Consider the following 23,821-nt stretch of genomic DNA (forward strand, 5'->3'; position numbering starts at 1 on the left):
TCAAGTCTCATATGACTAAAATACTGACACTCAGTCATGTGAAAATGAAACTCTGTTGTTAAGGAAGGCCAATTTGTGTTCCATATGTGACTAGGGGCCTTTACAAAAAAAAGGTTCACAGAATATGGTCAACCGTGTTATTGCTCATCCCTACCTACACAGAGGTGGTGATGGTGGCCTGCCTCTTCTGCTACTTCAGAGGATATTAAAGAAACAAACACAGACTAGGTAAGTTTTTTTTATTAAAAGAACAATGTGACAGCTCACAAATGATTAAATTCTATTTCACACCATGCTACAGTGGGATTTGAACTCAATCTCTGGGTTGCTAGTCCAGTATCAAACTACAGTACTATACTGCCATAGCCTTGTGATGGGAGTGTCTGGGAAAGCACTAGTTCCAGCAGCATAGCCTTGAAAGGAGGTTGTGAAGTTGGCAGTGCTGGGATCTGATTATTGCTGAAGTGCGAATCAAAGTCCGGTCACAAGTCGCCACAACAGTCCGACATACTCACTAAATTGACAAAATGGCTTCTGAGAATTTCCAGATCTCACTGAAATTGCAGACTGGTTTCTCAGCCTGAACTGCCCGAGCTGGGTCTCTATTCAGTTCACACAATCGAGTAAGCTTACTTGTTTGTTAGTTTTCTGTTCAGATGAATCCACACCACCAGTTTTGTACATGCAGGTCCTGATCCCTCAAAATCCATCAATCAGGGAGCAGTCTTCTGCAGGTCAAGCATTTAAAGAGCTCAAGTTGAAATCAGCTATGTGCACAAGTTCAGAAGAAAAAGGTGGTGAGCGGTGTGCCCACTGTATCACAAGGGAGCCCGTGGGCAGTACTTGGCCCATGGACCATGCACTGAATCCCCCTTTTTCCAACTGGCACAGCACTGTCCTCTGCAATGGGGGATCTAGCAGAGTACAGGAGCTCCATATTTGGGTGAAACGGAATACAGATTTGCTGCACAAGGCATACATGAGTAAATTGTATGCTCTGTTACTGTGCATCAGTCTCATCTCCTTAGGGCACCAACTCATACTGGGATACTTCCCAGTGGTAACAGCACGTGAGGCTAGACAGTGAAGGTTTACCATGGGGGAAAGTTTTACCCTGTCCTCACTTAGAGCTAGATTTTCGTGGAGCCGTCAGGCGGGGTTTCAGGCGTGTGGGGGGGAAATCCCGAATTTGGGGGTCCTGACACCATCCCGCCCCACATAAGTTTCAGGGGCAGCGGGTACCCGCCCTGCACTGGGACCCGTCGAAACCAGGCGGGAAGGGATTAGTGCTAATTAACTGCCTGTTAACAGGTAGTTAACAGGCAGTTTTTAGCCCAATCCCTATTTTGAGGGGTTTCGTGTGGATTTCCCAACGGCTCCAAACCACGCCAGGTTAGAGCAGGCAGGCCGTCAGGTTGAAGGAGTTGGAGGGGTCGCGATGTCGGTGCTCAGGTGAGTGATGGGTGCATGAGTGTAAAGGCAAGTGTGTTTGGTGTGTCTAAAGTGTGTAAAGAACTTTAACTTACCTGTACTTTCCTTAACAGCCTTTCTTCCTGTAGGCACCGGGAGCCCATCACTCAGCCGGCACTTAAAGCTGAACGGCTGCGATCTGTGAAAAGTGACAGCCTTCAGCTTTGAGTGCCGGTGAGAGTTCTAACGGAGTCTGCGCAGAATGACTCAGGTTAGAACTCAGGCTGTCAGTGTTTCACAGCGTCAAACAGCTGTGAAACACTGATATTTCATTTGTCAAAAACGCTTGACAGATGAAATTGCTGTCTGTGACGTCACCTGTTGCCGGGTGGCTCTTAATTGGCCCGCTGGGCGGGCTCAACAAGGTCAATCAAGGGAAAAAAAATCACACGGACTGGCCGGACGAAGTAGGCGGGTCAAAAACCCGAAAGGGGAAGTCCCACCTTCTTCCCCGACAGGTTCGGGAAAATCTACCCCTTAGTGTCCACTTTACAGCAGAGGTCATTGAATAGAAATCCTGGAAACCATGGCCAATTTCTCTCACCCAGGGACACTGGAGCCACCCATTTGTCTATTCTGGAACTATGGCTGAGCAGTGATTGAACCTGCAAACCATCCTGGCCCGTGAAGCTCAGTACCACAGGATAAGCCTATTTACTCATCTCAGCCATCAGTTGTGGCTCTAATCATAAGGGCACAAGTTTCAAATATCAGTGGCTGTTTTGACATCACTAGTCTCTGGTGGGCTAGTACTCAAATACTACACGCTGGAGGCGACTTAGTCATCCTTTGGAAAATGCAGGCCACAAGTGATCTTGGTTTGCAGAGACATAGCTTATGGCTGATCACGGATCAGCATCAACAACAGCTATAGAAGAGACCCTCCCAAGAACATTGTATTCTCCCATTTGGAGTTAGCAGGGGAGGGGTAAAAATCAAAGATCACTCACAAACCACGTCATATTAGTGTTTTATTTGATAATTCATGTATTACAGGATTATGATTTTTCTAACATGGTCTAACAATCTCATGTCGCTGTAATAAAATCTACACACAACACAGATGAACAAAGGCCTACCCATTCTACAGAAACATTTTCTAGATTACACTAAAACACTAAACTACATGTTGGTAAAATCCTCTAGCAAGGGTTGGATCAGGATGGCTGTAAATGGGATAACCAGAATAGTTCAGGGTCAATAAGGCGCCTCATTTGTAGAGTAGGAGGAGATTTTAAACCACAAAAGTCCAAATGCAGAATAACAATTCTACCCGATGCATTGCACCAACTGTGCAGGGAAAACATTTACAAGGGCGGTCTTGCCAGAGTCCAGTTCGACAGGCAAGTTACAATTCTCAAAGTATTTGTTCATAGCTCGCTTACTCACAACCCCAGCTGCAAGGACGACAAAAAAAGGAACCAATTAGGGGAGGATAATCTCAAACTTTCAAATGGGATTCACATTAGTAACTCTGAACTGTTCCATTCAAGTTTCACCAGTTACACTGCCGCCTGCCCAGCTAATCGCGGATCAATTATCCTTGCCGTCAGCCATCGCTGTGATAATTTATCACATTAAACCCTTACCCATTCTAAATTTTGTTTAAATCCTTTTTACTGTAGAAATATTCTACAAAAGCTGCCTAATCGAGGAGGTCAAGGCTACAGTTGTTGAAGTCATGCCTGCTCTGTAATACTCAATTAGGGATCACACTGACACAGGATTGCTGGCACAAGAGTTCGCACACCTTGTAGAATTACAAGCTGCACACATTGTGCCAAGATTCAGCAATCGTTCACTCCAATAAACCTGACAATACACTGCGAGTGTTCCTTCAGCTGTGCACAGTCAACGACTCACTCGGGCCTATATAGTTCGAGAGCTCCACACTGCAGAACTCCAATAACTGACCATCACACAAGAAGTATTCTCTATATATTGAGCAGAGCTTCGTGGATCCGAATGGGTGCCAATGTCTAGTTTCAGGCTTGTCTGAATATAAATGTTATATATTTTCCCCTTCCCATTGGCATGGGTTAAGAGGTCAAACAGAGTCTAAATCAGACAGCCCTTAATAGACTAATGGTGGTTTGACTCATCACAAGCACTATGATACTGTTTGATGGCCAGGCCAGGCAAACACACAATGGCGCAAAGCAGAGATGTGTGGTTTCAGAGTAGAAACATTAAGCATCAAACAGCCCAAGGCCACCTAACTGTACAGAAGTCACTCCAGGGCGCAAATAAAGACAAGCTAGGTCAGATGGGGATTTAACTAAAAACAGAACCCCAAGATAAAGTCACAATCCCACAAATAATCCCCTGGGAGTCTGGAGGATGTGTGGCATCAACTGAAAGATCCTACAGCCACAATAACTGATCGATAGCTGAATACCCCTCATCAGATCAATCTGGACACTGCGTAGGTGTGGCTGGTCTCTGTATACAGGCACTCAATAGAGTCATGCACAAGACTAGAAACTCAGGTCACAGTTGTTTGGGGTGTGTGTGTGGGCAGAGAGACGACGATCGTCTCACCCACCAGTCATTAATGGACGGTACCACGGCTCACTTGGGGGGTGCGTTAGTCGAGGCACCATCCACTTCTCTCGGGCTCCTGCTCCCGTCTGTGTGCAGTGCTCACTCAGCATGCACGAAAATCCAAATGTTGTGTTTTTTGGGGAGCTGCAGTAATTGATTCTTTTGTGGGGGGTGGGGTAGAAAGAAGTCATATATGGCTCAGATTTCTCTTGGACTGGAAAGCAAGGGGGAAGGAGGTGTCTTATACAGAGGTAATCATATACAGTACACAATGAACATTTTGAGATTGGGTTCATAATTTAGCATGGGGGGGGGGGGGGGGAAGTAAAAAACAAAAAAAGTTATTGGTACAATTAAGGAGGGGGGGGGGGGGGGAAAGAAAGAGACAGAAACTAAAAGAAAACAATGATGGTGCTGGACTGTTAACATAGTGAAAAGAAATCCAAATGAACTCATCTGACAACCCTTCTACAAGAAGTTTTGAAAAAGGGTTAGACCCGAAACGTCGATTCTAATTTCTCTCCACGGATGTTGCCTGGCCTGCTGAGTTTTTCCAGCATTTTCTGCTGTTATTTCAGATTTCCAGCATCTGCGGTATTTTGCTATCCTTTACAGAGGGGCTCGCCAATCAGCAGAAAGTTTGCAGCATGTTGCTCCAAACTGCTCCCCGTGCTTTGTTTCAACAGCCAGACACTAAGCCCCCAGTCCCAAGCAACCACCCCAGAATCAACTGGCTGTGGGCAAAGGGGTGGGAGGGAGATGATTACAGAAGGTGGTTCACTTCATTTTTTGGGGGGGGGAAGAAGGGGGTCACAGGACCTTTCTTATCACCTTCAAAATAATCATCAGCAACTGTGTGCAGTGTTTCAGAATGGAAGTGAAGAGTTACTTCAGATTGTGCTAAGCGAGATGCAAACGATGGAACAGAATCTTCCTCCAGACGGCACAGAGTTAACACTTCTCCCTCCAAAAATAGGAATGAAGTTAAAGGAATATTCACATCATACATCACTGCTGCTGAAGTTTGTACAGCAATGCTTCCATGCTGATAGACTAGATCCCACACTTCCTACAGTCAACGCTCCCCGACCACTCTCTCCCCAGGGCTTACTGGAACAGTGCAAGAGACCTGTAACTTACAAGCACTGTAGATGCAAATTTGTTAGAATGACCCTCCATAAAACAAGCCTGGGTCATTACTGAGAGTGGGGAGAGAGAGAGGGGAGGGAGAGAGAGAGAGAGAGAGAGCGCACGGGGGGGGGGGGGGGTGGGGAAGAGAGAGAGAGAGAGAGAGAGAGAGAGAGAGAGAGAGAGAGAGAGAGAGAGAGAGAGAGAGAGAGAGAGAGGTGTTCTGTGGGTGTCGAACTTTAAGCTCAGGTTAAAATATGAAACCTACGGTTCCAGTTGACAAATCACTTCACACAAGTGGAAAATTAAACATCCGCTTGGTAAGCAATGAAGCAGTCACCTGCACAGAATTAAACTAGAATCTCAAAAAAAAGGCACCCATGAGCTCCAGAAGCTTTGTAAAAATGGGCCAGAAATGCCATCAGTCTTCTGTGCATGAAGCAATAGATAATCCAGCCATTGGCCAGACATCCAACGCCTGCAATACAAGTAAACTCACTCTGCACAGAAGCACAACCAATACCTCTCTTTCCCTCTCCCCATGTGTGTTTGATGAAGGGCTCTTGCTAATTGTGTCATGTACTAGATTTACACCTGAAATGCAAGTAAAGGAGCACCTCCTACCGGGTACACCCTCAATTCCTGTATTAAGGCATCATTCAAGGAAAAGAGATGACTTAAGACAAGGTTTTATTACAGATGTATTCTCTTTCTCACACACCCTTAACATTACTAAAGCTATAGCTGACCCGTTCATCCCAACTCTACCCTGATCCTCAATACTTTAGGTCACTATATCAAATACAGAATTGCCAGAGCACATCAGTGTGTACAGCAACTTTGCTGAACCATACAGGGAAAATCAATACTTTTTCCCCTCTTCATCACTGCCATTCAATTGTTTGTGTTGCTGGAGATATATATATTTATTTTTTTGCACAAAGCAAAAGCAATACTGAACATTTAAAAGCTGAAGACAGCCAAAGAACTCACCAGAGCCAGGGCACATGATTTTGGAAAAGGAAAGGAACCAGGTCGACTTGCATCCTCGCCTCAAAGTAAACCATCTTGTACGACAAGACACCTAGAATCTACAGTCAATCCGCAGAGTTTAAAGACATGCTTCCTTCTATCAGAGATTGCCGCCAGCAATAATACAACTATTTCAATAGAAATATACAGACATTGTTGCGAGTGACAATCAGAAAATGCTGGAAAAACAGCTTAGTTCCCTGTATCTGATAGAAAAAAGTGAAGTTTTCATTCTCGGCAATCTGCAGATTTGGAAGTTAATCACAGGAGGGTGCGCGCAACTAGAATTAATTTATCTGGAGTGTGGAGTACAAAATCCCGTACCCTAACCATGGTGTCCTACTACTAGAAAACACCCCAATTCAGCAGCATCTTTTTGATATGTATAGGGAGGGGAAACCCCAAAACAGAAGTTTGCACTAAAGCAGTCAGACCTGTTTCAGTGCGTGTATGGCACCTACCATTCCAAGAGCAGTGGCATTGGTACAGGTAGCGGAGGTTGCCCTACCTACCGCCATTGCAGTTTCAAATCAACCGCGTTCAAAATAGCGTCGGACACGACGCACTGAGAAACAGAATTGTTGGAAACAGAAAAGGCAAAGATGTAGTGGTGGCCGTCAGTTCCTCTTTAATATAAACGTCAGCATGCAAAGCGTTACCAATTCCCATTCGTGTTGGATTCAGCGAGGAGATGGCCGGTTCACAGTTGCTCTCACACTGTTGAGCAACAGATTTGGTGCCGTGCTGTTTTCAGCCGCTCCACACCACAGGTTCTACCAGACTAGCACTGCTGGCTTTTGAGGAGATCCTGCAAAATTGTCAAAAAGGAAAAAAAAGGCAGGCAGGCAGACAAAAGCAAACCAGACAGGGACCAAGAGGAAAGGAAACTCAAAAATATTCATATGCCCCCTCAATTACTGCAGCTACACAGCTCACACCAGCTCTGCAGAACACTGCTCCTCTGTAAAATGAACCTGGAACTTCTCACCAATTACAGGTTTCAAAAGGAGTTGGGAAGAGCATTTTCCACACAGTCTATTGGTACTTAAAGAACTCGCCTTACTTTAAAAAAAAATGAAAAAATGTCTAAATATCAAAAACATTTGGAATATTTAGTATGTTCACACTCAAACTCAGTGTTCTGTCATTTTCAAAACTTCTAGTTGACACTCTCCGTTAATCGAAAACCCTCAAGTGATCTGTTTATTTTGGGAGGGTTAGGGATAACAGAGGACAGCGAGAGAGAGACAAGGTCATACCAGGTAAAGAAAGCCTCCAGTTAGCCATCTGCCCCCATCACATGGACACATCTATACTGGAAGGTGTGTTGATATCTACCTGCAGCAGCACTCTGACATTAAACTACTGAGGAAATCTATTGACTACAGACTCTAATCGCAGGATCAGACAGCATTTATTTTACCACCCCCATTTTTTAAATATATAAAACTTTACAAGTCTGGTATCAAAGAGTTTTGCATGTTTGTCACTTCCATGGCAAAAACAAAACACACACACACCCTCAGGCTTAGCTAAATCCATGGACAATGAATTTGGACAATTCGTAGAGATTGGATTTTTTGGAGAAGAAACAATCTGCATTTGGTTTTTTTTCCATCTCAAAAGGTGTCAGTTCAAAAGGTCGGAGGCAGTGTCATGAACTCTTAGCTCCCATAGTGCATTGTGTTGGTGCTTATGGACATTGGAGAAGCCATGGAGATGGCAGGCCCGCCCATGGTGAACTGACTGTTGATTGGATAGTGGCTGCTACTGGCAATCACTCCACCCTGTCCACCGCTTGAAGACCCTAGCAAAAACAGAACAGAACAAAGAACAGCTGTGAACACAGGGTTTTCTAGGCAAAAATCCTTAATTTTAAAGGCAACCCAATCCTTTTGAGTACTAATGTCCTTCACCAAATTTCAAAACACATCCCCTTTTGCAGCAGCAACCTCGATTCAGAGAGCTAGCTGGTTGCTCAAGCAGTAGGGCTGCTGGACTCCCAAGCTAGTGTCCCCTCCCAGGACTGTCTGCAGCTCTCAACCCACCCACTCACTTTGGCTGTGCCAGTGGATGGGTCAGACAAATCGCCCGACTAAATAGGCCACCCCACTTGAGCCTACAGACACAGCACTGAAAACAGCCAGAGAGAAGAAGCAAGACTGAGGCAAACCAGCCAGTCAGGGGAGAAGATGGAGAGAAGGCACCAGTGACAGCACATTCCTTTACACTATTCCCTTCAGATAAACATAAAAACTTAATCCCACATAGGGCTAAGTTTTCAGTTGATGTATATCTAGCATATAAATTTGTTCCCATCCATGTGATACTGTTAACCCCTCACTAGCACAAAGCTAGATTTAGGATTCAACAATATGAAGCCCAGATGGCATCAACCTAGATTTTTTTTGAAGATTTTTGTGCCAATTTTCTCTTTTCCCCTTCTCCTGAAAAGTTGCCTCCAGCTAAGGTTTGATTCCATAGGCATTGGCTGCTCTCCACTACCTTGCTCGAGCAGGCCTAGACAGAGTGTCCACAGGCTAGTTAACCACAGGGGTGCATGGAAGGAGAGAAGGATTGACCTCATAGCCGTTCCTGTTCTCACTGGCATCGCACACTCATTTCCAAATGGGGTCACTTCAGAGTGACCAGGAGCAGGAACCGTGGTCATTTGCCCCTCCCTAGTCCAGCGGTCCATTGTAGTACCCTCCCCTCTGGTTTTAAACAAAACTGTAACACTCATGATTTAAAATACACAAACTACATGCAATTCCCCCCCCCAAAATTTTTAAGCAAGTTAGTCACAGGAAATAGCAACATTTAGAGAACTCGATAACCATGAGGTTGTAACTCCACATGGTAACTGGCCAGTGAAAAAGTGAAAGTTACAGGGTCAGACACTGCAGGGATGCTCATTAAAAGTTAACCAAAAAAAAATGGAAGTTCAAGCTTTGAAATGTTGAATGCAATTATTCAGTCTGTGTTGATCTCGTCTGAATGAGGCAAACCCAGTCTAACATTATAGCAGGGTTTGGACACCAAGGCTAGAGAGATGATGGATGCAATTAGGTACGGAAGGATCAAATACGCAACACTTCCCACCCTCAAATCAGTTCTCGTGTATTTACCCCGTGCAAAATTTGAGTTTGAGCAAAGTTTGCATAAGCCAAGGAAACAAAAAAGTCAGCCATCAATAAAATAGATTTCTAATCGGCTTCACTTTCTGCCCAGGAACCCTTTCAAGGAGTACTTCTGTAATAAATGCGCAGACATGCAGTCTGCTGCATGGGTCACCAGATTGAGCACAGGTATTTCATAATTTATTTTAGAAAGCTGGGAAACCAAAGTCCTGCTGGATTGTGCTTTGGTGCAGAAATACTGCTGCAGTCTCAAAGGGTTAAGGCAAGATAGCATTTCTCTGAACAAGTTGACAGAATGATCCTCTTCCATTTGGGTTAAATTAAATCCTTTTAATCCCAATCAGATGCGCAGTGTACAGTGTGTGCCAAGCTTTGCCACTTGAGAAATGATTGAAGGTAAATGAAGAGTGAATCTCGAGAGACCAAGGGGGGTTTAAACAGAGTGTCTAATTAGTCAAGGAAGAACTCATCATGTGTACACCTCCCAGGGAGAGTCAAACTGTAATGTAGCTTAATGCTGGGGCCAGGGAGAGAGCTGGTGTAGATTTATAACCAGGTCCTATTGTATCAAAGCAATGCAGCTATTAACAGCACCATGAAAACCAAATTAAGAAATCTAATCCCGTTTCTGACAATGGTGCAGGAATGCGACTGTAGTCCTTGAAGAGCACTAAAAGGCAAGGAGACTCTAAGCTATTTTACTGGTGCATCCAATTGCAATGAAGTTGCATAAACACACACAGTAATGTGCCTGTAATAATCAAATTATTTTGCTAGTGGGGAGGGGGGTGGGGAGAGATGGCAAAGGAGGGAAAATTTCAGCATTCAGCTTCAGTGCCACGTCAGAAACTATTAAATTGCATATCAGTCCAGTGTCTCAAATATCACCCGAATGCAGGTCCCAGTAGTAATGTTAAAAAAAATAATTCTCAGCGGCCCATAGAATCACGGCACAGTGCAGCAGTAGGCCATGCCAATCAATTCCTCTTCTGTACCGTTAGCTGGGGGGGGGGGGGGGGGGGGAAACCACTGCAAATTAACCTCAACATTTTGATTAGGGAGGGAAGAGGAGGGGGAAGAGTATCTCCTACACACATGATCCCTTGTTATATGGCAACTTTAAAAGACAACCTTCTAGTATTTGACTGGTTTCATTGTTGAGGAGGGTAAACTGAAGACATCTTTGATGGTTGAGTTGGTTTCAGATTTTAAAGGTCGTGCCCCCCCCCATGTTTGGAAAGGCTGGAATGGTCCAGTTACTAAAATGGCAAGCAACGCTACACCTCATTTTATTTTCTGTTTTTACATCGAGATGAATTCTCTAAGCCAAAAACAAAGATTTGTGTGTTAAAGACCCTGTGCTGCCATCTTGTTTGTAAGTATATAAAAAAAAAACACCCATGATAGACTACCGTTCGGAGGACCATGCCTTTTGGACACACCCATATATAGTTTGTTTTCTGTCGCTGTTGGAAGCCCAGGCTCTTCCAATAGCGACGCACATACCCACAGTGAGCTACAGGAAGACACAGGGCCTTTAATCAACACTGCATAGTTACCAGCATGCTATGAATCTTACTGACAGAAATCCGGCTCCAGGCACCTGTAGCAGCCTGCGGCCAATGGAATTCCTACAGGGAAGGGAGTCTGGAAGATGATGAGCCATGCGGAGAACAAAACAATCCCATCAACGTCAAATAGCCAACCTTACAGCCAAGATTCCAACTCAAAAGGCCATTCTTTCCTCTTCAGGGGATTCAGGGGACTGAAGGAGTCAAAAATGGAGAAAGACTCGACTGTACTGATTTTTCTGGCATTTCCAGGTCTCTGGCAATGCTGTGTAAGCAGAGGTTTACCAGAGTTTACCAAACACACCAGACCCATCGAGTGGCAGAAGTTGGCACTTCATGATTTTTTTTTTTTTTTTTTTTTTAAAAAGCACCACTTCAGATAGCCTGGAATAAGTTATGGCATCTGCAGTTTCAAGGATCCCCTGGGAGGGTTGGAACTATAGCTGTAACACTGGAGAGCTGGTCTGCATCACAGAGGAGAGAGAGAGACACACACTTGCACAGGGAGATCAACTCAAATTTCAGAGAGAGTCACAAAATGCAAAATGCTGGAAATACACAGCAGACCCAGCAGCCTCCATAAAAAGAGAAAAGGCGAGTTAACCCTGCAGTTTGATGAATGGTCTACCCCGGAAATGGTCTTGTCCCTGTTCAGGGGCTGGCAGAACTGCTGTGTATTTGCGATACTTGTGGTTCAAGATAAAATTAAAAGCCCAAGGTCACCACCAGTACGGCATTAAGTGGCAGGGGTGATACGGCGACCAGCGGACAATCAGAATAAACCCCAGGCTTCAATCAGTGTTACTGACCAAGGCCTAGGAAATGGGGTCTGACTGGAAGGAGGAACATTTAGTGTTCCATCACATGGGAGATTACCCAATTTGTGTTTTACTGCATGGTTGCACAGATCAGAAGCAAAGACAAGCCTGGTTGCCAAGACAGGCTTCAGGAAACAACCATGCATTGGGGCATAATGTAAAACAAGATTCCCGGAGCCTCTGTTCATCATGAAAAGGTTATCTCAACATGGACATTGTCTGGAGTCCTCCCTCCCCAGCAGTGTACAAGCATTTCAAGGTGCAACCTTTTCAGCTTTCTCAATTGGATGCACAGATTTCAAGTTAATTACCTTCTATCTAAAGCAGGATTCGACAGCATGGTCCTGCCCCTCCGCCCAAAGTCTAAAACAACATCGCTGCCGTTCTCTAAGATGTGGCACTTTTGGTCTCCAAGTAGATCATCTGAAACTGCAGCTGTTTGGACCATTAGAGGTCTAGCACCTCAATTTAGAGACAAGACCATGCTTAAATGGGGAAAAAGAAATATTGTAATTTTTTTTTTTTTTTTTGGGCAGTGTTGCAGGGATTAACACGGACGCCAAAACTTGAAGCTCACTGGTAGAGAATGCGCAGTTACACTCGCGACACAGCTTGCACCGTGCTCAGATAATGCATTTAACTATTCAACAATTGAAAGTTCAGTTCTCCCCTGTGCAAAGAGCATCCTTTTGAGCAGACCAGCCAACCCTTTATTGTACATTAGGCTCCTGGGTGTAGTCTGCTCATCCCAGAAGGAACTGGATTGGCTACAGGTTGCTATGGGTGCCTGGAGCCAAGCAGTTGAGTTTCCATTGGCAAGTTTCATTCCACCGGTCAAGTCTCAGAGGGATTCAGGGCCATGTCTTTACCCTGTATAAATCCTGTGCTCATAATGGATCCCAGTCTCGAGTGAGTGTGATTCACTATCCCAGTGTTGGCTGTGAAGAGAGGAGGAGAGAGAACCTTCCAGTAAAATACAACAAAGGAAGGGAAAAGATCCATATAAAAGAATAAAGCTCATTCCTCAATAATGCATCATTAAAGTTCAACAATGTTTGGTGCCAGTGCTGTGATCACCAGAATGCCCACAGCAGTCAGACTAGTACAACAGAATGTTGACAACATGCCTAGATCATCAATAAAAGTTATGGTTAGACCAGGATTTCAATGTGGTGAGATGGAATGAAATACCCTCGAATTTCACAGGCAGTAATGGGAAGAAGGCACTCCAATTATACTGGGCTTGGATCATAATTTCAGGGCAGTGGGCTTGCTACAGTGGAAGGCAGATCTGTACTACAATATACCCAGTCCATTGGAATCACTCAAACAGGATTGAATTGCAGCTTTCAAGTATCACACTTGTGCACGAGGGGGTTCGGTATACTTGCAATGCTGCACACTATGGGAAGCGTAGAAAACCACAACTTGATTCTCACTTGCCAAATTCAGGTGTGAAAATTCCACCTCTCCTCTTGCTAAAGGTGCCGATTCTTTCTGGGGTACGGTTCGACAAGCACAGACCAGACGAAACCTGGTATTTACTCACACACAGTAAATCGAGGCAACCACACATTTTCCCTCGACATACCCTTGTTTAAGCAGAGGTCACTTCTTCTGACTTCTCTGCCCATGACTGCCAATAGATATGAGTTAGACAGTGGCTATATCACAACTCTTCTCTCCACAGCAGTTCAGAGATGGAATGCTTAGCTATTGTGGCCTGCCCATGGCCAAACTGGTTAAATGCAACCCAACTTTGCCAGACAGATTTTGGATTGGGGGGGTGCGGCTGAGGAAAAAGAGACTTAAACCTTCGCCAGTCGTCTTTTTAAAAAAAAACAATAACCTTTAGGTTAGCAGTGTGCCAGCACAGCAGGAAAAAAACACACATAAAACATGCATCACCACATTGGTTACAACACATTCTGCATTACATTGTTCCTGAAAACAGGATTCTTAAATACATAGAACGCCATGACAGTTTATTCCTTGACCGAAGACAGGAGACAGTGATATCACTGATGCGCACAACAAGATAGGAACAGGAGGAGGCCATTGAGCCCCTCGAGCATGTTCCACCATTCAATGAATCATGGCTGATCTGCGACTTAACTCCATATACCCGCCTTTGGCCCATATCCCTTAATACCTTTGGTTAATAAAAAATCTATCCGCCTTTGGCCCATATCCCTTAATACCTTTGGTTAATAAAAAATCTATCAATCTCAAGATATCACAGGTATTAGCGTAGTCACTATCCAAAACTATGCCTGCCCTGGGGGGTAAGGTACCAACGGAGACGCCGTTCTTAACATTTTAGTGGAGTCTTTTTAAAAAAGAACCCTATATGCAAACGGAGGTTACACTGACCCTATAGGGGAGGGGCGCTGCACTGACCCTATAACCAATAGGTTTCTCACTTTGTGTAGAATAGGTTCTGGCCTATCCAAGTTCAATACAAAATTAAAACAAAAAAGGTGCAGATTTTGATTCAGGGTCACATGGCCACCCCCGGAACAATAAAGGCTTACACCCCTACATTAGTTATTTATTTTGTACTTGGAACACAGACCGTCGACTGCTCTGAATTTTAAAAACGCGAGAACTGGGGTTATTCAAGAGGGGCAACAGAGGAGAATAAACTCAGGAATTAACGGGGCGGGGGAGAAAGGGAGATGGGTTGGGGTGCTGTGTAGTGTGGTTGGAGAATTGGTTCTGTACTATTTATACAGCAAATGTCCTGGATTAAAATGAAACATTGTCACACAAAGTTATTTCAGTTTCTCCTCTCCCCCAAACTAAACCAGGCAGTCTGACACTTTCAACAGAACACGACGAGAGAGCAGGGATCAAGACACTGGCTTCCATTTACTTTCCTGTCCATCAGTCATGTTGAAAAAGCACAGCTATCAGCAACACCCAAACTGAACAAATGCCAGGAAAAAGAGAGATTCACTAAAGAGCACCATAAATTGGCCACTGGTCTTTGCTAAAACCAACATCACCAGATTAGGAGTAATCTTCTCTTCCTCCCCCACTCAAAACAAACTGCAGTCATGTGCTTACAGTTCCAAATTACTGCTGTAACTACAGCCTACATTATGGCATGTCAATCTATTGCTGACATCAGAACGCCAGTTCAAGATAAGGGAGGCCATTCAGTCCATCTAACTACAGGAAACTTTGAGATATCTGGCACCGACGGGACCGAGCTGTTGCCGTCCCATCAAAACTGCCGGACAAACCAGCGCTAATGTTAAAACATACGGAGCTTTTGAGCTCCGTATCTAGCAACAAACCCTGCTGCTTAGCAACAGCTTCTAAACAGTCGGCCGTACCTTGCAAGCGTCTATGTAGCTAAGCAACAGCTTCAGCTAGACCTTGCAGAGCTTGACTGGTGAAAAAAAAGCAACGAAAAAGAAAAAAACCTAACGAAACGGCTCCTGATTTTTGCCAGTGGATCGAGCATTCCAGACAGTTAACCTCCGGATAAACCAAAGTTTCCTGTAATCCTTTTAAAGAAAGCCAAGGTCTCCCCATCACAGCTCCAACAGCCTCCACTTCCTATCCACAACCATTCCAGGTATCCTCACTCTGAAATGCTTCCCGACACCTTTTACCACTTTGTTTCCATGCCCCCTTGTCCCAAGACGTTTGTTTAACTGGAAAGTGTGCTCTGGATTAAACTCCCTATTGCATCACCAAGCTTTGCATTTTATCTAACATGCTGAGTGGATCCTTTAAGCACCCCAATTTTTTTGTTAAAAGATGATTTTGATTTACTTTAGCTGCACTGGAATATTTCGCTGGTAGTAGGAAGCGTGTCAGGATCCAATGCTAAAACAAACCAGTGCCAGGAAAAGTCAGAGAAACTGTCCAAAAGCTAAATTTGATACATATTCTAGTTTATATTACATTTATAAACAGATGATTCACTGCTGAAGAAACTAGTTCCACACTACTTCCAGATGGAGGCGATTGGTGTTAGACAGAAGTGCCAATGAAGGTACCATTAAAAAGTCCCTTTAATATTTTGCCCTATAAATGTGCAAACCTCCCCATCCAATGATAGACACCGTGTGATATGGAAAGGCTCCATCTCCTCAGTGCTGGGGCAATAGAGCAGAGGACAATATTCCTCAACTCTCATTTCATTGATGAGCAGAATGGGCGGTGCAGTGGGGATCATGGCACAGAACCCAACCCCCCAAGACTACAAGATGAGTGGATAGAAAAAGCCAGCAACAGCCTACACATGGCAAATTAGTCCATCAGCTACATAAACATAGGCAGCACACAATAAAAACTAAAAGGAGCATGAGCAACAACTGACTGCTGGATTAAGAAAGGTCAAAGTGGGTGAAACTAAGCTAACCAGTGACCAGCTACACAAAGATGTACAAATTTCTCAGTAATCCAAATTTACAAGGTAGATTTACAAAAATGATAACAAGAACAGAGCGAGTACAACTATCAGAAAAGACTGAGCAGGCTGGGGCTCTTTTCTCTAGAAAGATTCTGAAGGGGATTGACAGGGTAGATGCGGAGAGATGGTTTCCGCTGGCTGGAATGTCTAGAACTAGGGGGCACAGTCTCAGGATAAGGGGTCAGCCATTTAAGACTGAGATGAAGAGGAATTTCTTCATTCAGAGAGTTGTGAATCTTTGGAATTCTCTACCCCAAAGGGCTGTGGAGGCTCAGTCGATGTGTATATTCAAGGCCGATAGAGATTTTTTGACTCCAGGGGAATCAAGGGATATGGGCATCAGGCAGGAAAAGTGGAATGGAGGTCAAAGATCAGCCATGATCTTATTGAATAATGGAGCAGGCTCGAGGGACCGTATGGCCTACACTTGCTCCTAATTCTTGTGTTCTAATGAAAAGACTGAGTTGACTTGATAGAGGCCTTTAAAATTATGAAAGGATTCGATAGGGTAGGCATATAAAATCGGTTTCTGCTAGTGGGGGTTGGAGTCCAAAACTACAAGATAGTCACTAATAAATCCAATAATGAATTCAGGAGAAACTTCTTTACCCAGCGGTGAGAACGTGGAACTTGCTATGAACATGGAGTGGTTGAGGCGAATAGCATAGATGCATTTGAGGGGAAGACACGAGGGAGAAAGGAATAGAAGGATATGTTGATGGGGTGAGGTGAACTAAAGAGAGAGTGGAAGGAGGCTCATGTGGAGCATAAACTGGTTAGACCGAATGGCCTGTTTCAGGGTTGTAAATTCTACGCAATAATAAAGGCGAATGAATGCCCATCCTACACTAGTGGCTGCAATATATCTGTTAAAATGGGACATCTGTAATCTACACTCCAGTAATGCACTTACTTTCAAAACTTTTCAGTCAGAGATGCAGGGACACGGTCCTGCCTTTTCTTGTAAAAAGAAAAAGTGGCACATATGGATCTGGCTAAATTTGAACTGAAGCCCAGGGGTTCGAGGACAATACACAAACTCAAGGAACTACCTGTCCATTTTTCGGCTTTGATCAGCAGGTCACTCACCAAGTTATTTAGCTTGTATTTCACAGAGGGCTAGCTCCTCTCATTTCCCTCTGGGTCTAACTTAAGTACATTAATGAAGGGGTGAAAAGATCCTAGGGCTAAAAAGCTGCAAAATGTGGGAGATCTTTAGATTACCGCCTGTTATCCAAGAACACCTAAAATAAAAGTTGCTCAGGTCAGTAAAGTAGTGAAGCTTTAGACCACATCCACTGTTTAATGGTGCAGTACCTTTAACAACTGGGACGCCTCTGGTCAGACATTAGGTATCACATGGGTGCACAAAGTCATCCAACTCTGCCCCCTCCCACTAATACCAGAGAGAGACAAATGTGATTACTCAGCATGTTTAACATGTCACCCAATCGAAGACTGTCACTGGTCTAGCAGGGTGGGCCAATTTAAAAATAAAAAACTGTTCAACACAAGACAAGGACAGGCCACTAGTTAAAGATCAAAGGTCAGCTTCCCTCTAAAAAAAAAACTAGGCTGCAATTAGTTAAAACTTTGACCTTTAACCTAATACCACTGCCTCAACCATAAATCAATGCAGTCCAGGATTCTTCCTCTGCTCCCTTCATACCGTGTTCTAGAAATAGCCCTACTAAGGGAAAATGCTTAAAACATCCAGGGAGTGCAAGTATGAGTAGATATGCATATTTAATATGCTCATTCATGCACTCGTGCAGCACTGATTGAGGTACAAGTCAACAGGAATTGATGTGGAGGAATCCATTTAATAGGAAATATTTATTTCCAATAAACCCACAGGCTGCAAGAGTGTTAAATAGACACTTTTGCAAACACCTGGCAGCCTCACATGTTTACGCACCATTATAGATTATCTACAGCTAGGACTCTCCCCGTGTGAGCTGGCCGTCATGATGAGGCGCAGGATAGACATTAGGCATTTTCCTGTAGTGAGGTGGGCACAATGAGAGAGAGAGAACCAGGCTGGATTATATCTTACAACGGGATCAGTAGAACATGGATCTTTTGCCCAGCCTCTTTCTCTTTAGAGGAGGTGGAAGTGAGTTGCAGCTAGCCGGTTTATTTTCAGTTTAAGATGAAATATTACCCTTGCAAGTTACTTTTGAACCCTTGCCCAACCGGGTCTCCCATTCAAGGCCAGAAGGCAGGCAATCTGGACCCACGCCCCCAGAAAATACAAACAGCAGTTCAGGAATGACTCCTCCTTTGTCTCACACCATCCCCAATCCCGTGGGGAAGTATCTGGCCGCTTCAATATTTCCATAAAAGGTCTTGGGTCAGCATTATTGGCCAGGGGAACACGGGAGTCTTGTGCTGGATGAGATTCCTGAGCAATCTGGCCATGGGAATGAGGTGGAAATTTTTCAGACACCGTATATTTCAGGCTGACATTATAAAAGTCAGAGTAATCCTTCAACAGGATACAATTCAAGATGGGTTCTAAATATACCCTGCAAAACACTAGTGCACGTGGGAGCAAAATCCAATCACAAATCTAGGGTTTGTTTTATCCTATTCAAATCTAAAGCTAGCCAAATAGTTATAAACCTGCAGGCAGACGATTGGGCAACTGGGAAAGAGACAAACAAACTCCAAACCAAAGTATAACCTCCCGTACCCAGGAGGTCAGGATCTAGAAAGTGGCATTCTACTGTGATGACTTGGCATACTGGCTCCCCTCCGATTTAGAATTTGCCTCATCGCCACATTAGGACTCCGAGTGACAGAAATGCAAACACAAAGTGCGCCAAGTTGAAACTTGGCACCTGTGAACTAAGCTTCCACCCGGAGACGGAGCTCCCAAAGACCAAATTTGCTGCATTAATTTGTAGGAGAAAGGAGAAACGTTTGTCACCTGCCGCCTTGGGTGAACACGTGCTCTTGAATCAGAACACAGGCGAGTGCCACTTAAAGGCTTGCAGCCCCTTTGGCTGGAAAGCCAAGATAGCAGAGGAGGGTCAAGTCAAATTAACAGAGGAGGGTTACGTTAAATTAACAGCTCTCCACAGATGCTGCCTGGCCTGCTGAGGATTTCCAGCATTTTCAGTTTAGATTTCCGGCATTTGCAGTATTTTGCCTTTTGTACGTTGAAGTTAATTTGGTTTGGAGTTTGATCAACTATGCTCGGCCATCAATGTTCTCTCGCAACCTTGAGAATTCCTACAACCGTCAAAACTGCTGAACAGGAGATTATTCTGTACCTACCTAGTGGAATCAGATTGTTGTGGCTGACTGCAGATCCACTAGCAATTACATTGCTCAGGTCATATGCTGTCGGGACTCCTTTAAAAAGCAAAAAGCAGAGTATCATACATTCCATTGTTGCCCATCAGCAATGGCAATTTAGCAGGGATTATAAAACATCAGCATTAGATCACACAACAAATTCATTCCATCTATATCTCAGCACACGGAACTAGCAGCATCTCACTGTACACGGTTACCAATTCCACGAGGAGGATGTGCTACTCGTGGTTGTAGGATGCTAAAAAAATGTTTAAAATAAAACAGAAGCCATCAACTACCCAGCAGGAATTCTTCCCTCTAAATGGAAAGCATCCTCCACATATAACTCGGATAAACCCAGCTTACCAACAGAAAGACTACAGGAGCAACAACTCTTTAAAAGCAGACTCCTGGTGCATTCTCGTCAATTGACAATGGGCCAGATTCTGCTGTTGCAGGGCATCCAACAGCATCTACTGGCCCCTGCACCCCTCAGCTCAAAATAAGGTTCTGAAACAGCGCAGCAAGGGAAACAGGATGAGAGCGAGCGCGAGAGAGAGAGAGAGAAAAAGAGAGACTTAACAATTATCACATTATTAAAAGAATACTTACACTTGGGATTACAAGACAACTTTAGTTCGTATCTACTGCGCAAATACTGCAACTTCATGATATTCAATGCATGTTACTGGTGAGGCAGACAGCAAAATGCCGTTTTTGTGAAGCTAACAGCAGAGTGGCACAACTCGGACAGCAACTTTTGGACATTGGTAATTAACCGTGCATCTGCTCCTCGCCTGAAGTTGCTGTACCATTTACGCATAAATAATTGCAAGCGCCATTAGCCTCAGTTATTTTGACATCAAAATCTGGCCCAATATCAAGCATTAAAAAAAAGAAATTTTACTGCAGAGAGTCAAAGAAAGGGAAAAATAAATGATTACTGCCATCAGATGGAGAAGATTAATGTTTGGCAGCAAGTTGTGTAACCTCTGGAGTGAGAGTAACTTAGTGAGACAAAAAAACCAATCCCAGAGTCAGCAAAAATCAAACATCTAAAGATCACAACCTGGTGGCATGAACTGGCCACTGGAGAAGCAGAATCAGGAAGGTGACCTCCTGGACAATGGCCAGAGGGCTCATCAAAGCCTACAGAAGCAGAGGGTTAACAGTAGCATTAAACGGGACAAGGTCCCACTACCCTGGACACCGACTCGATTGTAGCATCCTCCACATACCACAGAAGAAAGGAAGGGATGAACAAAGAAGATAAAAAACAAGACAAGATGGAGAAGGCAACCTAGAGTTTGGAAACAGCCAGCTGAATCGATGAATACCATGACAACTGAATTGCAGCTGGATTTTTAACATTTGCAGCCAGGTAGTGTTCCAGGATATAGACCAGATGCAGTCTGTTAGCCTGCCAGTTTTTAATACGTCCACATTTGTGAACCTGCCCATGGTAAATATAGGTCCACCTCACGAGTTTGGCAATGCACAACTAAATTCGGGGATCTGAATTAAAATGACTGATATTTTGCAGGCCAGAGAGTGAGGAGGAGTGTACTGTACCGGACACTGACAATCCTGAGCTAAGGTTGTAAGAGGAAGATGTATTCCACATGGTCTCTGACGGAGATGCATAATGTGAACCTGGCGGTGGTGAGGGAGTTGTTCCCGTGTACCTGGGGGAGGAAAAACAAAATTAATCCTTACAGATCACCGACTCTTGGAAAGAAATATAAAATATACAAATAGATGCAATTGAAGGGGAAGAAAAAAGTTAGAGGACAGAGGGGTGGAATACCTTTTAAAGTATGAGCCTTTTTCTAAAAAGAGTCTCACGTTAAGCTTTCTTTGACCGCTTCCTAGCCTTCAGTGTGGTTTCAGAGGACCAGGCAGCTCCAAGACAAGTATGGTCACAACCCTTGCTGCTCATGATGAAACTGCTGCAGGACATATGGGATCAGTCCCTTATTGACATCACTGAAGCATGCGAGCAGAGGTGGTGGTGGTCCTACTGGGCAAACTGTGTCATTGAATTTACACAGGATATACAGCACAGAAACAGGCCATTCGGCCCAACCAGTCCATGCTGGCGTTCATGCACCACTCAAGCCTCCTCCTGTCTTTCCTCATCTAAAATCTATCAGTGTAACCCTCTATTCCCTTCTCCCTCATCTGCTTGTCTAGCCTCCCCTTAAATGCATCTATACTATTTGCCTCAACCACTCTCTGTGGTAGCGAGTTTCACATTCTCACCACTCCCTGGGTAAAGAAGTTTCTTCTGAATTCCCCATTTGATTGCTTGGCGAGCATCTTATACAGGTAGACTATCCTTTATCCGAAAACCTTGGGACCAGCTGTGTTTCGGTTTTCGGGATTTTTCGGATTTCAGAAGGTTTTCATCTCCGTATCTGCCAACAAACACTGTTGCTTAGCAACAGCTTGTAAACACTCGGGCCCTGCCTTGGAAGCGTCTCTGAAGCTGTTGCTAAGCTACAGAGACTCTTGCCACAGCCTGACTGTTTAAAAAAATGCTAGGGGAAGAAAAAAAACCTAACAAAACGGCTGCTGATTTCTGCCGTTAGATCGAGGTTTCCGGCTTCCCCTGCTCCGTATCTGAATTCCTTGACTTAGCGGGGGTCTGGGGCTCGACTGCCGCTGCCAGTTGTGGGAAAGCCGGATATCGGCTGACTCCTACACTAAGCTGGCCCGCAAATCAGGTTTGGGGGGGGGGGGGGGGGGGGGGCGGGGAGGGAAGAAAAAAGACTATCGGACGGGCCGCTGCAGCTATCGGACGGGCCGCTGTATTGTTGGGTTCACTCTCCCGGTACCTCCTTCACACTGCCCGGCTCGGTCTGCAATCTCCTACCCAGGAGGGAACTCTGTGACCCTCTGCCCTGCTCACAGGGAAAGGCAGAGCTCCCGGACCACTCCTGTCATGTTTGGCGCCACTCGGGTCATGTCGTGCGCACGACTTACGCTCCACGAAAAACTTTCGGTTTTTAGAGGTTTTCGGAAGTGCGGATAAAGGATAGTCTACCTGTATTGATGGCCTCTAGTTTTGCTCTTCCCCACAAGTGGGAAAACACGATCAAAAGTTTTCATAATTTTATAGACCTCTATTAGTCACCCCTCAGCCTTCTCTTTTCAAGAGAAAAGAGACCCAGCCTGTTCATCCTTTCCTGATAGGTGTACCCTCACATTTCTGGTATCATCCTTGCAAGTCTTTTTTGCACCCTCTCCAGTGCCTCTATCCTTTTTATAATATGGCGACCAGAACCGTACACAGTACTCTAGTGTTGTCTAACCAAGGTTCGATACAAGTTTAGCATAACTTCTCTACTTTTCAATTCAATCCCTCCAGAGATAAACCCTAGTGCCTGGTTTGCTTTCTTTTTAAATGGTCTTGCTTTAAAAAAAAATGGCCTCGTTAACCTGTGTTGCTACTTTCAGTGATTTGAGTATTTGTATGCCGAGATCCCGTTGCTCTTCTACCCCACTTAGTAATGTCTTCTTGTAATTTGTTGCAGTCCTCCTCAGTATTCACTATCTCCCCAAATTTGGTGTCATCTGCAAATTTAGAAAGTGTTTTTGATTCCAAAGTCTAAATGGTTAATATAAATTGTGAACAACAGTGGTCCCAGCACTGATCCTTGTGGAACACCACTTGCCACCTTCTGCCACTGTGAATAGCTACCCTTTACCCCTACTCTCTGCCTTCTGTCTTGACGCTAACTAGCTATCCATTCTGCTACTTGTCCCCTGACTCCGCATTCTCTGACCTTGTTCATTAGTCTATTATGTGGTACCTTATCGAAGATCTTTTGAAAATCGAGATGTTCTTCATATCTCTCCCAGTCCCCTGGATCTACTCCATCCTTTGCATTTTTATCTACTCTTTCCTTTAGTTTTATTTCATCTCTCACCTCTTGTCAACTGGCTGTTTTATTTGATAAGTTACAACACATAAACAAAGACCTATCCGTTTGTTTCTTTACTTGTCCCATTACCATCTCCCTTTGCCTCGCACCATCATACCTTTTGTCATTTAATCTCTCCTGCCTTCCACCCCATCACAGACCTTCCCTTTTGTTCTTTCCTCCCCCCCTCTCCCTGCCCCTGCTTAAAACCTGTTACATCTCTAACTTTTTCCCAGTTCGGACAAAAGGTCATCTCCACAGATGCTGCCTGACCTGCTGAGTATTTCCAACATTTTCTGTTTTTATTTCAGATTTCCAGCATCCACAGTATTTTACTTTTGTACAATGGTATTTCATTGGCTTTTGAGGTTTCAAAGCGTCTTTCATTGGCAGTGTTTTTTTTTCTTGGCTTATTTGTGGAGTCCAGTATTTTGCATTTTTCCCCATTTTATTTTGTCAT

The 23,821-nt window shown here is 44.3% G+C and overlaps 1 protein-coding gene across 2 annotated transcripts in view; it reads right to left on the reverse strand.

Annotated features, from left to right (window-relative positions):
- Window positions 1-222: 222 nt before the first annotated feature.
- The window catches only part of LOC147080893 (histone-arginine methyltransferase CARM1-like), a 31,411-nt gene continuing 7,812 nt past the window's right edge, over window positions 223-23,821 (reverse strand). Inside the window, exons 7-10 of one of the 2 annotated variants that reach the window (XM_085981041.1) lie at window positions 21,008-21,120; window positions 19,415-19,492; window positions 12,573-12,641; window positions 223-7,981 (exon numbers count right to left, since the gene is read on the reverse strand). In XM_085981041.1, coding sequence (XP_085837167.1) covers window positions 7,839-7,981; window positions 12,573-12,641; window positions 19,415-19,492; window positions 21,008-21,120 — 403 coding nt within the window. In that variant the 3' untranslated portion in view covers window positions 223-7,838. The remainder of the gene's footprint in view (window positions 7,982-12,572; window positions 12,642-19,414; window positions 19,493-21,007; window positions 21,121-23,821) is intronic. The other variant, XM_085981042.1, reaches the window with a different exon arrangement.

This window comes from Somniosus microcephalus, unplaced genomic scaffold (assembly GCF_052327205.1).
Source record: "Somniosus microcephalus isolate GS21.2 unplaced genomic scaffold, FLI_Smic_1.0 scaffold1033, whole genome shotgun sequence".
Classification (NCBI taxonomy): Eukaryota; Metazoa; Chordata; class Chondrichthyes; order Squaliformes; family Somniosidae; genus Somniosus; species Somniosus microcephalus.